At 35.2% G+C, this 13,467-nt stretch overlaps 1 protein-coding gene across 2 annotated transcripts in view; it reads right to left on the bottom strand.

The window, feature by feature from the left end:
* The window catches only part of TRDN (triadin), a 270,709-nt gene that overhangs the window by 86,629 nt on the left and 170,613 nt on the right, over positions 1-13,467 (bottom strand). Inside the window, exons 14-18 of one of the 2 annotated variants that reach the window (XM_081094750.1) lie at positions 13,336-13,365; positions 4,674-4,703; positions 3,927-3,944; positions 2,079-2,111; positions 1,930-1,956 (exon numbers count right to left, since the gene is read on the bottom strand). In XM_081094750.1, coding sequence (XP_080950876.1) covers positions 1,930-1,956; positions 2,079-2,111; positions 3,927-3,944; positions 4,674-4,703; positions 13,336-13,365 — 138 coding nt within the window. The remainder of the gene's footprint in view (positions 1-1,929; positions 1,957-2,078; positions 2,112-3,926; positions 3,945-4,673; positions 4,704-13,335; positions 13,366-13,467) is intronic. The other variant, XR_013996185.1, reaches the window with a different exon arrangement.

Below are 13,467 nucleotides of genomic sequence, written 5' to 3'. Positions count from 1 at the left end.
AAAATGGTATAAAAAATGAAGTGAATTGATAAATTATCCAATGGTTTAAAATTTTAAAATAAAGTTAATTATTGGTAAGCTTCTACATTATCATGAATCCCTAGACTGAGCAGATAATGATTTTAAGGAATTTAAATTATTGTATTTTGCCAGGTTCAGTACTAGACAATAATGTTTAGCTATTAAAACTCTTGACACTGATTACACTCATAGTCATTCTGTTGCTTCTCTATGCGTCTGTGTTGTTGCTTTGTTTTAGCTTTCTGTACATATGAATCAGTGAGAATATGTGTAATGGCTCACTTGTGGAAATGTTACCCCTGAACAAATAGTCTGTTTTCTGTGAGATAAACAAAAATATTCCTTTTGAAAGGATAAGTAACAGCAATGTTAACATGAAGTGGCTAAATGTGCGATTATTTTATATGGTAAATTATTTGAAAGTCACTCATATTTAAATGCTTTAAATAAATGTTCTTATCCTACTTGATATTTCTCTTTCCATTCAATCAACCATTATCAAGTGCGCACTATATGCTGACTTCAGAATGAGCACTCTGGGAATTGAGATATAAAAGGCAATCCTTAACCTCTAAATTATGGTTATTTAAAGTGAAAAAAAGAAAAGGTAATATGATTATATCAGTATATTAAGTGTCTTTATAAAAGAAAGAAAATGACACTGTGAGAACTAGTTGGAGAGACACATAAATGGATTTGGGTTGTCTGAGGAATATTATAAAGTTGGAAGAAGATTTAGAAATATGATTTCAGACCTGTGGCAGTTTGTGGTCTATGGAACAGGTAAGAATATGGTAAAGCTATATTTGCATGGTTATTTACATAATATTAAGTAAATGCTATTTTAATAGAAATACAATAAAATAGCAAGAGTGACTAGTAGATACACAAGAAAAATCAATGCAGTTCCTTGAGTAGAAGTGTGCCTGGCAAAATCAACAGATTATGTTATAAAATGAGGTCAATAAAAAATTTCAGAAATTTGCATTTATTTTTATCTGAAACCACTAGTAGGGCAAGTTCAATGCTAGAACTTTTAAGAAAACCATTTAATATATATACTATGCATTTTTAGTTTTTGTGTTTTTTATGTTTATTTTTTTGGTTGTCTGATTCCCAATTCAGTTTTTCACTATTAGACTATAAATACATTGAGGGGAAAATCTACTCTACTCTCATTGAAATGCCAGAGTACTTAAGCATTTGGAACAGGGAGAGAATATTTGCTTAAATGAAATATTTCATATATTTTTTAAAAAATATTTTTATTTATTTCAGAAAGGAAGGGAGAAGGATATAGAAACATCAATAATGAGAGAGAGTCATTGATCAGCTGCCTCCTGCATGCCCTACACTGGGGATCGAGCCTGCAACCCGGGCATGTGCCCTGACTCGGAATTGAACTGTGACCTCCTGGTTCATAGGTCGATGCTCAACTACTGAGCTACACCGGTTGGGCTCAGTATTTCATATTTTAAAAGCAAAGCAATACCAGACACAATTACAGACAGCATTTGATCTTATTTTGTTGTTGTTTTTTTTTTACACTAAACTGTAAAACAGTGCTTCTCAGACACTGGGGATCTTAGGAGGTCACAGATTCTAATTCAGTAGCCTGGCATGGGACCAGAGATTCCGCTTTGCTTGCAAGGTTCCAGTCCAGATGGTTCTGATGCTGCTGGTCCACAGCATACATTGAGAGGCAGGAGTGTCACGTAATATTTGTCTTTCAATGTCTAAAATTTTAGTAGTGTTAACTCTATGTGAAGAAGTTGGGATGGGGTGAGGGGGAGTGAGAGAAGAATTTCCTGCCCGTTCCTGTCATGGCCCTCACTGCCCTCTGAGCTGCAGCATTGATAAACACTGGGCATCTGGTAGCAAGAACCCACAATCACTGGCCTGACTCACCTGAATGTTCCTTCTTTGGTGGCTTTGCTGTATCCAACAAGACAAGAAAAAAGTCAACATTTCATGTTATTAGATCACAATTCCGCATGTAACGGCAAATTAAATAATATCTTGAAATTAAGAAGATAGAGGCAATTAAAAATAGTTACCTGGTTCTGTATGTTTTTCTTTCTTTTCCTGTTCTGAAACATGTTATTATCATTATTATTATTATTATTCCAATTGTGTGCATCCAAACTTAATTGTCTTAACACAAAGAAACATGTATGTGCTAATGCAGGACTGTGGCAAGTAATAACTGCTCTAAAAAGACTAATATTGTATATTCAGAACAAGTATTTCCTTCTACTTCCCTTCACAGAGTTCTGTCACAGAACAGCATGGAACTATTTTTGAGTTTTTTCTTTTTTTTGTTTTTTGAAAAGAATTTAAGTCACAGGAATTTACAAAAATATGTACAGGAAGGTCTCATGTGCTCTTCACCCTGTGCCCCCTACCATGACATGATTTATTTTTAAGCTAAGACAAAATACAGCCTCTTAAGCTGTGTTAACTAGAAAAGTAGGAACAAAATAAGAATATTGGGTTGGAGATGTATAATTGAATGAAGTGATCTTAAAGACAAAAAAATAACACCCTAAATCAAACAAATTTAAAAATGCAACAATAACAATAAAAACATGTTTTGATGATAAACCAGAACAAAATATATTAATTTGAAAAGAATCAATAGTTGTTTAGAGGACAAATCTTTTTCTTTTCCTTACTGCTGCCCAATTCAAAATCCACAGATCTTTCCAAAGAGGAAAGCAGTTGAGATGTAAATGGACTTCTAAGAAGGCTTCTCTATTTATTAACTACATCAATGTCCTGAATGAAGATGGCCAAGGATCCTCAGAAAATCTGTGGGAAATTTTAAATCATATAGACTGCGAAGAAGTAAGGACTTTAAGAATATATATAACCCTACATATATTTTGCATATATAAAAATATATACGCACAGTTTAATACCATTTTTTAAATCTCCAGCTATTTCTCATTTTCCTCTTGGTGCAATGGTTCATAGAGTGGTTTCTGTATTCCTGTGCCAGCGCTCCTCAGCCGCTTTGCACACACATAAATCACAGCCTTCTTTATAGACAGCTTGCTCCCCCTGGCTGAGCTGTAGTATAATTTCATGATTCTCTCCACAGGATATTTCAGAGCATTTTTATGACAGAGACTTCCTCAGCATCCTGACCTTTTTGCAGGACCAAGTCATGCATACATATTTTTCAAATTTGGTGTGCATTTTAAAACATGATTTTAATATTATTGGGATCTTTAAAACCTCTGGTTTCTAATGCTAATTGAATATGGTTAAGGTAAGGATCTTTATTTCTATTTCTTAATTATGACCTATTTTCTTTAGAGAGTATATGTTTGCAAAGGACATGACCTCAAGGATTTACTGAATTGTTAGCAAATAGCTTTAGTACTGTGTGTCAAAGCAACTGCAGGTGCTGCCTAAGATATGGATCCCAAGCAATGGAGGAAAATTCATGTTATGGACAAAATGTTAGATATCATGGGAACATGCCAAGGTATTTTGGATTATAAGAAAGAAAGAAATAGAAGAGAAGTTGTAAAACTGGTCTGTAAAAGAATTACTATTCAGTCTTTGCTAAGGACAGAACTAACCAGATTATCAAGACTAAATTACACCCACAGTTTTGGTTAATGGATACAGCTGTATTTTAGGTTAGGAGGCTATGGATAATATTATTAGATGATTACATGAGTTTAAAAAAGGACTCTAAGAATATAACATGCCTTGCAGTTCACACTGACCCTCCCCACTCCCAGGTTGTGTTTTTTCATCTTGATAAAAAAACAAAAACAAATAATTCACATGCATAAAATGTAGAGAAGGGAGACTGGAAACTGCAAGTCCACATGTGCCAGTAGTAGTAGTATAGAGAAAACACACACACATATTTTCATGCATTTCCTTACTTTTCCCCTTGGGTTGTTCTGTTGAAAGAAAACATTGCTCTTAAAAAATTTAAAGATAAAGTTTACTTCTCCAACACACTGGTTAGACTATAATTTTGTCAACCCCTCCCTCATCCTCTTCCCTTAAGTTTCACAGTGAGTGCTGCTCTGAGGTATTGCTGCTTATTATAGGTGTTTCCTTAATTTGATTGTAATATACTCTTTGACAATGAATTAACCTAGGACCAAATGTCTAACCACTTTAAATAATTTATACCTTGCAGTCTTCATAAATACATGTGAACACAAAAACACATACGAATAAATACAGAAGAAATGGGTATACTTGCTATGACTTATGATTCTATTCAACACAAAGAAACTATTTAGTTTCCTATTTAATGCTGATGTATCAAAGATTAATTGAATTTATACTTTCCAGTGAAATAAATGCTTGGTAGTAAGCACTGTTCAATTTTTTTTTTGTCAAGCAAATATGTCTTTGAAAACAATTACTGTGAAAGGTAATTTTTATTTATTATTTATTATACAGTTTTTATTTTTTATTACTGACAAATATTTCTCAGAGCAGTATTATCAGAATAGACTCAACTCTTGTTTTTTTTTTCTTTCTCTCTTTCAACCTCAATATTTTTTCCTCTCTCCTCTTTCCCATATGTATAGTTTTTTTCTATGTTAATCCTTTAAAAAGTAATGCTAATTGGGGTTCATCAAATATAAGACAGAATCAGAAAATATATCCAATACCTTCTGCAGATGTTTTTGTTTTCTTGGAATCTGAAAACACAAAGATATAAAGCACATAAGTTCAATCAACAACTGATTGGCTCACAACAAAATGTTCATTCACCTTGAAATCATTTTCAACAAAATGGATTGATTACATATTTTTAGAATTTAGGGCTTAAAGAGAATTTTTTTAAGAGGGTGAGTCTGAGAATGAGATAGGAAGTGAGAAACTTTTTGAAGTATAAAATATGAAAAAGTAAGAAAAAATAACCATATATAATTTGCATAGAGATTACATTGTATCTATAAAAGAAGTTAATAATATTTTCATAGAAAGACAATCTGAACAATATATGATCTGTTTCCATAAAAATTAGCTGGAGTCCATGATTTTAGTTTGCAACATTTTTCATTTGTTCAATCTCAAGCAGTCCAGGTGAAATATGTTGTACTCTCTTTGAATAATCAATACATTTTCAATATAAACATTCAATTATTTCAATTGTAATGGAAAAGAAACTGGTGGATTTTGGCATATGGGTTACTAATGAACACATCATTATGCTTAGTAACTGCTATTTAGTGAAGTGTATTCAGTGGTCAGCAGACATCTATTTTATTTTTAGTCTTTTGGTTATTCAACTTAGATCTGAGAAATATGTTATTTCCAAAATATAGGCCATGAAACTACCATTCCTATCACTTTAAAATAAAGAGGCCTTTGAGCTCATTTAATTTAGGATGGAGGCAAGTTAACTTAGATTTTTGCTTAGAATATTTTATTTCTTATACTCTGTGTTCTTTCTTTTACCTCTTCTGTAACTGTATTTTGAAATTCTCCAATAATAGTGAAATTAGAATCATAACAATGAACCACAAATTGCTATTTGCAAAAGGTAAATAAACTCTTTTCTGGTTAACAATTGTATGGCTTAGAACCTAGAACAGTAGACATCCACTAACAGTTTGCAAGTTAATGGATCTGTGTGCCTTATGGTGAGATGGGTTCATAGCATGATTTTACTTCCACAAAGAACTAATGGACCTAAAATGTTTGAAGAGGACAATGAGCAGGAATCTGTTCACAAAAACTGTTAGATGGTCAACTGAGTTGTTATGGAAAAAAATTTGGCAGTATAATGAAAGTATCAACCTTCTTCCATAGAATTATAAGCTGAAAGCACATTTTAGGAAAACAACTTGGAAAGAATCTAGAAAGCCATAAAAATGAGCATGCTTTTCATGTAATAATTATAGTTCTATATTTCCCCCTAAAAGCGCTCAAGCACTCTCTCTCTCTCTCTCTCTCTCTCTCTCTCTCTCTCTATATATATATATATATATATATATATATATATATGTATATATATATATATATAATGTATACATACACACACATATATATAATATATATATTTTATTGATTTCGGAGAGGGAGGGAGAGGGACAGAGAGACAGAAACATCAATGATGAGAATCATTGATAGGCTGCCTCCTGTATGCCCCCTACTGGGGATTGAGCCCGCAATCTGGTTATATGCTCCAATCAGGAATCAAACTGACCTCCTGATTCATAGGTTGATACTCAACCACTGAGCTACACCATGCTTTTTTAATGTCACTGTTTTACACCTCTAAATGTTTGGAATATTAAACAGTAGGGGGACTATAAAGAATACACTGTCATTAAAACGATGTTTCTTCAACTTCTTTCTGAATTTATAATTTTTCTGTAATAAAGATATGTTTCACATAGGAAAAAAACAAACAAGCCTTATTTTTCAAAATGATAGGTCCATGGAACAAAACATTTATTTATTCAGTAAACATTTCTAAAGATTATTATGTCTAAAAGTAAACGAATTTTAGACTAGACTTTATTAATATTCACCATCTTCCCCACAAAGAAATCAATCTTTTTCTCGCTATTAAGTTTCTCATCAGAAACTATAAGGGATTGGGTTAAATCTGCTATCTAAAACACAAGTGCTTTGCAAGCACTTTCACATTCATTTCCTTCATGAATAATTATCCTAATCAAGTGAGTACTTTAAACATAAAGAAAAAATATCATATTAAATCATTTTATATAATGACATGATAAATATCATCTTTGTCATTTACCTGACTCTATATTAACAATATATAGTGCCTACTTCTGTTTAAAGACATGGATTTCTATAGTCCAGCCGCTGAAGTGGATAGTTCAATGGCCATCATGACTTTTCAATGTGTTTGGCCCAGTATAGTGGAGCGGGATTTCTGCCTGCCCAAGAAATCCAGTGATCCTCACTGAGTATCTTTTGAGCCCAGAATGCTGCCAACGTGGAAAACAGAGCATGACGAGCCCATAGTTATTCAGGAATACAATTGAAATAAAGCTTGGGAATAATGTTGAAACAGACTGAGGATAAATGTGGCAGACTAGGGCAAGGTTATTGCCAAATGCCCCATTCTGCACCTAGATGCTGGCATGAGATAGGTGTGGAAAGCTAAATACAATATGCATGTCTGTAAAATGTCTGTTGTTTTAAATTTGTTTTCTTTCTTCCTACTAATAAGAATTGATAATATATTGTACTAAATAGCAATTGTACTAAAATGAAAGAAAAAATAATATGCAGTTCAGGATCAGGTAGAGGATAACACTTATTGAGATTAAAAAAAATATTTCATGAAGTTGAAATGTAAAAAATAACAAGCCACGATCTATTGAACTAGACCTTTAAAAAGTTCACTATATTTGCGTGTCAGAACAGGAAACCATAGTTAAATTAACTTAAAATGATGTCATTAAAAATCATCTTTTGGAGCCAACAGAGCAGCAGACTTACACAAGTAAAATACTCAAGTAACCGAAAAATATAATGCTTGCAATTGAAAGATCACATTCTGACTCTTAAGAGCTATAAGTACTAGCCTTTAATACTCATGCTATTAAACTTCATTATGCCCTCTCAGCACTCTGCCAAAACAGCTTAAAAATATCATAAAGGCTTATGTGGTGACTACACTTCCCTAAAAACCATCTGCCCAATAATCTGAACGAGCCTTTTATTAAGAACATTGAGGCTTGTAGCAGCTGTTATTCAAAAGTAGTGATGTGTTTGCAATCTGTTCAATTCCATCACTCACTCCACTTTAGTCATGGACCAGGCATGGTCTATTATGTTTCATAAGAGAGGCCAGAAGGAAATGAAATACCAATTGGCATTGAAGGGAAAAGATTACTCTCTGGTAGTCTAATAATGTTGGTAATGAAGTACCCATCTACTCTGTGAAACTGACCCAACTGACATATGTGTTCAATTACAAAACCAGATATTTTGCGTTGTTTTTCAGCACGATTTCTCCAGTTCTGAAGCCCTGGAACTTGAGACTAATTCTTACATGAAGTTTTGCATTTTATTTTACTTCCTCTTGTTCCGGTTACGAGAAACAATAAATCTAATCCGGCTAGTTCTCAATGGAGCTGTATCTTTCAGAAGATAACCTGTGTGGGAATTCATCAAGAAGCAGAATAGGATCTACTGAGATCTGCTGTGCAACCCAAATAGCAGCTAGTGACTAATTACATCAGAGATGAAATTGCCAACAATTGACTATAATTTTCCAGCCCTAAAATGCTCACTGGATAATAACTCCCAATAATAAAAAGGAATTTTCTTTGCCTGGATATGAAAAATTAAGTGCCTACTCATAATCCTCTGGCTATTATATTTATCTTGAGTCTTACATTATTGCTTCATTCACAGAATGAATATTTGTTGAGTGATGTGTGAAGTGAGGAAATATTTTAGTCCCTGTAGGGGATAAAAGTGAATTAAACATGGCCCCTTTAGTCAAAAGTCTTAAAGTCAATCAGAATAGAAAGAAAATGAATACAAGTAATATGATGTACAGGGTGGCAAACCATGAGTGATGGTAGGAGTTATAGATAAACTCTGATGAGAGATTATAAATGAAAGAGAAAGTATATGTAATTGGGAGGGTCAGACAGAAGTCTTAGAAGAAGGAGAATTAGTTTTGGACCCTGAAAACATTGCATATTTATAGAAGAAAAAGAAAGGGTAAGCTCTGTTATGATAATAGCAGAAACAAAGGCAAGCTAGCACATTTTATGTGTAAAATTGAGAGTGGCTTAGAATAGATGAAGTATCTATATATATAAAAGACTAAATGACTGTCTGACCGTCCAACCGGTAACTATGATGCACAATGACTACCAGGGGGCAGACGCTCCAACCAGTAGCTATGAAGCACACTGACCACCAGGGGGCAGACAGTGCAGGAACTGCCGAGCTGCAGTGACTTGGCAGCAGCAGTTCTCTGGTGATGCACCCCAGAACCAGAGAGCAGGGGGCCCGATTCCAGTGTGTGTCACCCAAGAACCGCCCTCTTGCAATCCAGGACCCCTCGAGAGATGTTGGAGAGGTGGTATAACCCAGATCCCCGCAGGCCAGGCCGAGGGTCCCCACCGGCCAGAGGGACCCCTGCTTACTCTGCAGATGCTCTTTGAGCTGCAGCACCACCCCAGGTGCTGCTGGCTGGGGAGCAACCACGGAAGGTTGGCTCCCGGGTTTGTCTGGCCCATCTCACCCAGTCCCGCCCTGCCGGCCACCTTCTAATTAATATCCTTTCAATGTGCATGAATCCATGCATCGGGGCACTAGTATGATACATAAAGGAAGAAATTGGATGGGAATATAGGGTAAAAGGCTCCTCATGGTGCTGTGATGGTCTTGCACATAATCCATATAGGACAAGCAGGCAAAGGTTGAATCACAGCTAAATTGAGTCTTGACAGGTAGCTTGTGATCCTTCTGGAACATAAGAGGATTGGGAGATGGGGAGGATGCTGTGAGGAGCTGCTGTGAGGCCATCCCCCACATGCCTCCCTATCTCTCCTGGGGGGCTGTCATGAGAGTTTTCTTCTCATTGCCTCCTGGGTTCTCCTTCCTAGATCTTTTTGTAACAGAGCTGTAGACCTTAAAACCACTTGGCTGTAGTATGGAACTGCCTCCTTAGCAGTGAAGGGTTCCTGATTTGTGTGGCACTATCTAACCTCTCTTCTTTAGGTATCAGCCTTTGTGGTGTGTGGAACAAGGACTATGAAGATCTACTCTCGCTTTGGCTGAGCATGATTTTCTCAGTCTCAGAAGGGCTCACTGCATCTTTACATGTGGAACTATTCAGGCCTTAGCTTTGCCTTTGCCTAGGCGTGTGCATGACAGGAGGTCAAGAAGCAGACTATAGGGATTTGAATTGCAGGTTAAAACCTTTAGACTATCTTCTGTGGTTAGTGTGAAGTCACTGAATATTTTAAGAAGATAGTGACAAAAAAAAAGAAGCCAATTTAATATTTTGGAAGAAGTTATTATAGGCAGGATAATTATTTAGGTCAGATATTCCAAATTTTTCATCTCAGGACTCCTTTGACTTCTTAACAATTTTAGAACCCCAAACAGCTTTTATTCACATAGGTTCTATCACTTTATGTTTATAATTTTAAAACTTAAAGATTAAAAAAATATTTATTTATTTAAAAAATAATACACTCGTTACATGTTAACATCAATATTATTTTTAGGACAAATACACTTTCAAATATAAAAAAATAATGAGATGAGTGACTTTGCTTCACAATTTTGTGACTCTCATTAATATGTGGCTTACTGGGAAGTCAGTTGGATTTACATAACTGCTTTTACAGTGAATCTGTTGCAATATCACACATTCTATAATCTCTGGCAAACTCCAGTGCACACTCATGGGAGGATGAAATGTAAAAGGGAAATGATGACTTCATGATTTTATAAAAATAATTTTAACTTTGCAGAACCACCGAAAGGGTCTCCGTGACCCTCAGAAGTCCTTGAGCACATATTGGGAACCTCTGATTTCAGGCATCATTTCCTTGGTTCACATGAGAAGTCTAATATCAGTGAGAGGTCACAATCAGAGGGCTGGAGATTATGAGTGAAGATTAGCTTTCCTAATTATTTTTAGGAAGGATTAAACAAAGGAGAGGTCAGGTAATTTAAAAATTCTGGAGGACTAATTGTCAGAGGCAAAGGTAAAACAGAGGTTGAAGCTTATGCCAGAATTTGGGTCTCGGTGTCTATAAGGACAGCAGAACCATCACATAAGAGGTGATAGAGAATAAGCACATTTTTTAGAGAGAAAAATGCAGTTTTATCAGGGCAGATGTTGAGAACCTAACGGAGAGTAAGAGAGAAGGTTTGCTAATCGATCATGAGGAAAGTGTCTGCGTGGGGAGAAGGAGTGGTACACAGGGGAAACCTCGGTAGAAACAGGCTTGTCAAAGCAGGGCCTCGGTTGAACATTTATTCAACAATGCCATTCCATTCAGGCTAAGATATGGTTGTTCTGAGGCCAAAATTCCCAAGAACAGAAACATAGATGGGCAAAGCTCATGGAGCCAATGATCGCTCTTGTTCAGGTTTCTGAAAGAGACTTGATGAGCCAGGCTTGGGATAAAATCTGCACATGAAATTCTAATTCTTAGAGTTCACTCATGCAAGAAACCCTTTGCGGCCCCATGCACAAATTGTCTTTGATATTAAGAAAGTTGTTATGCACGTTTGCGTCTGTATTTTAAAATTCACCAGCAAAAGAACTTCTCGAGAACATTCTAGTTAAATTCCTAAAATCCTTCTCGTTTTTTCTTTCTCTAGGAAAGTTGTCAGTAATTAGTATCTTTGAACGATATCCAAAAAGTCTGAATGTGAATAGAAATAAACTTTGTGTAAAATAAACTTTGTGTAATGTTGAAAATCCAAATTGTATCTGGTACTTGTTATAAATTTGCCTCATTTGAATAAACATATGTTCCCTGTCCCTGTGGGAAATAGACCTGTGATCTTTACTGAGATGATGGAAAGTAAGAAACAGGAGCTGAGAAGCTGTTGTCTATATACATTTCTGCTCTGCTTAACAGGAGACAAATAAAGAGAAATAGGAACTCATGAAATAAATTCAAATGACTGCCTAGAGTAGCTGAACATTAAGCCTATTATATACTGGGAACAATACAAATTATTGTAGATAGCTATTTTTTCTTAAATATAATCATTTCTTGAATGATAATATTAATAAATACTCAGGGGCATATGTTTTATATGTTTCACTGGATCACATGAATCTCTATAGGCAAATATTCCCAAGCTCTTCCAAATATTGCATATTGAACATGGACAATTAAAAAAAAAAGATGTATAAAATCCAGGAAAAACAAGAAACGCTGAGCATAGCAATGAGAAATATATATATATATAAAAAGATTAAAACTATGCAATTTTACTTTGACTATCGTTATATATACCCGAAAGTTTTTTAATATATGTTTGAATGCCAATGAATAACAAAATGACTGTTAATATTACTCCTTTAGCTCAATCAAAAGGTAAATTCTTTTTTATTCCTAAGAAGAAGTGATGGAGAAAAGATGAACATTTTTGAGGACTTCCTGTCTGTCCAAAACTGTGGCAGGAACTGATTCCTTCTTTTTTCTTGTAATGTCTCTGAACACTCACCACAACAGTCATCATATAAATTATATCATTGCCAAATACACTGAAATATTTGCTATGTGTTTATGAGAAAATTAATACTGATTTCAATCTCTTGATAATAAACATGTTAATGTGTCTCAGTTAATCTTATGATATTAGTAGAGGCCCCATGCGAAATTTGTTCCCTTTCTTCCCCTGGCTGCTGGCACTGGCTTCCCTCCGGCACCCAGGACCCAGGCTTCCTTCAGGCGCCGGCAGGCAACAGGGATGCAGGCTTCCCTCACAGGCCCTGCTTCGTCTGGAAGGTTGTCCGGAAGGACGTCCGGTCTAATTAGCATATTACACTTTTATTATTATAAATGGTTTTATTCTCTTTAAACAAATGATGACCAACTAAAATATTTTCTCCATCCCATGACTATTGACTCTTAGTTCCATGTTTAACAGAAGCAGAATGTGACTCCCAAGCCATTATGATTATATAAAACTCTAATGTCACTAAATATAAAGATAACACTTGCTTTCTTATTTTTTTCCAGATCATATAAACACTAACTAGAATATAATTGACACTTTCAAAGTTAGAAGCGATTGCTTATATCTACAGGTTATTTTTACTGAGAAAATAAGCTTAGATTTATAAACAGTGGTGATAACTATAGACCTTGTCTAAGTGTTGTCAGGGCGCATTAGAAACATCTCTCCAAGCAGAATCCCAGTGGCGGAGATGACCTCAACATTCCCATCAGCTTGACTAAACTTAAATGGGCTTCTTCTTGACTATAGGCCCCAGACCTCCCTTTTGTGAGCACATTTACTTTAGAAAGCTTGCATTATAAATTCTTTCTCCATCCCTTTGAAATATAAATCTTCTACAACCAGAAATATCTTGCTCAAGACCTATGAGACATCCCCTTGAAATGTAATCATCAAAAGAGATAGTGCCCCTTCATCCCCGTCTCTGTGGGAGGGTAAGAAACTTAACTTCAATAAGCAACAATCAGCAGACACAGGCTGCCTAATCACATTGGCCACCCACCCCCTACCTCGCCAGTGGCCTCCAGTACCTTTATACTAGCTCACCCCAGAGCTTAAACTGTTTAACTGTTCACACAAAGGCATAGTGGAAATTTTCATAAAACATACCTTCCTTCTTTTCATCTTTTTTAGCTGCTCCTGAAATAATAGAAAGAAAATAGTGTTAAACATATTAAATGAGCATTCCTCAGAGTATTCCTGGGAATAAGAGAATCTATTCCACGAATTCATAAATTCAGT

Source organism: Myotis nattereri (assembly GCF_964212035.1).
Source record: "Myotis nattereri genome assembly, chromosome: 6".
NCBI lineage: Eukaryota > Metazoa > Chordata > Mammalia > Chiroptera > Vespertilionidae > Myotis > Myotis nattereri.
The sequence above is the reverse complement of the archived record's forward strand: the minus strand, read 5'-3'. Positions and strand labels throughout refer to the sequence as shown.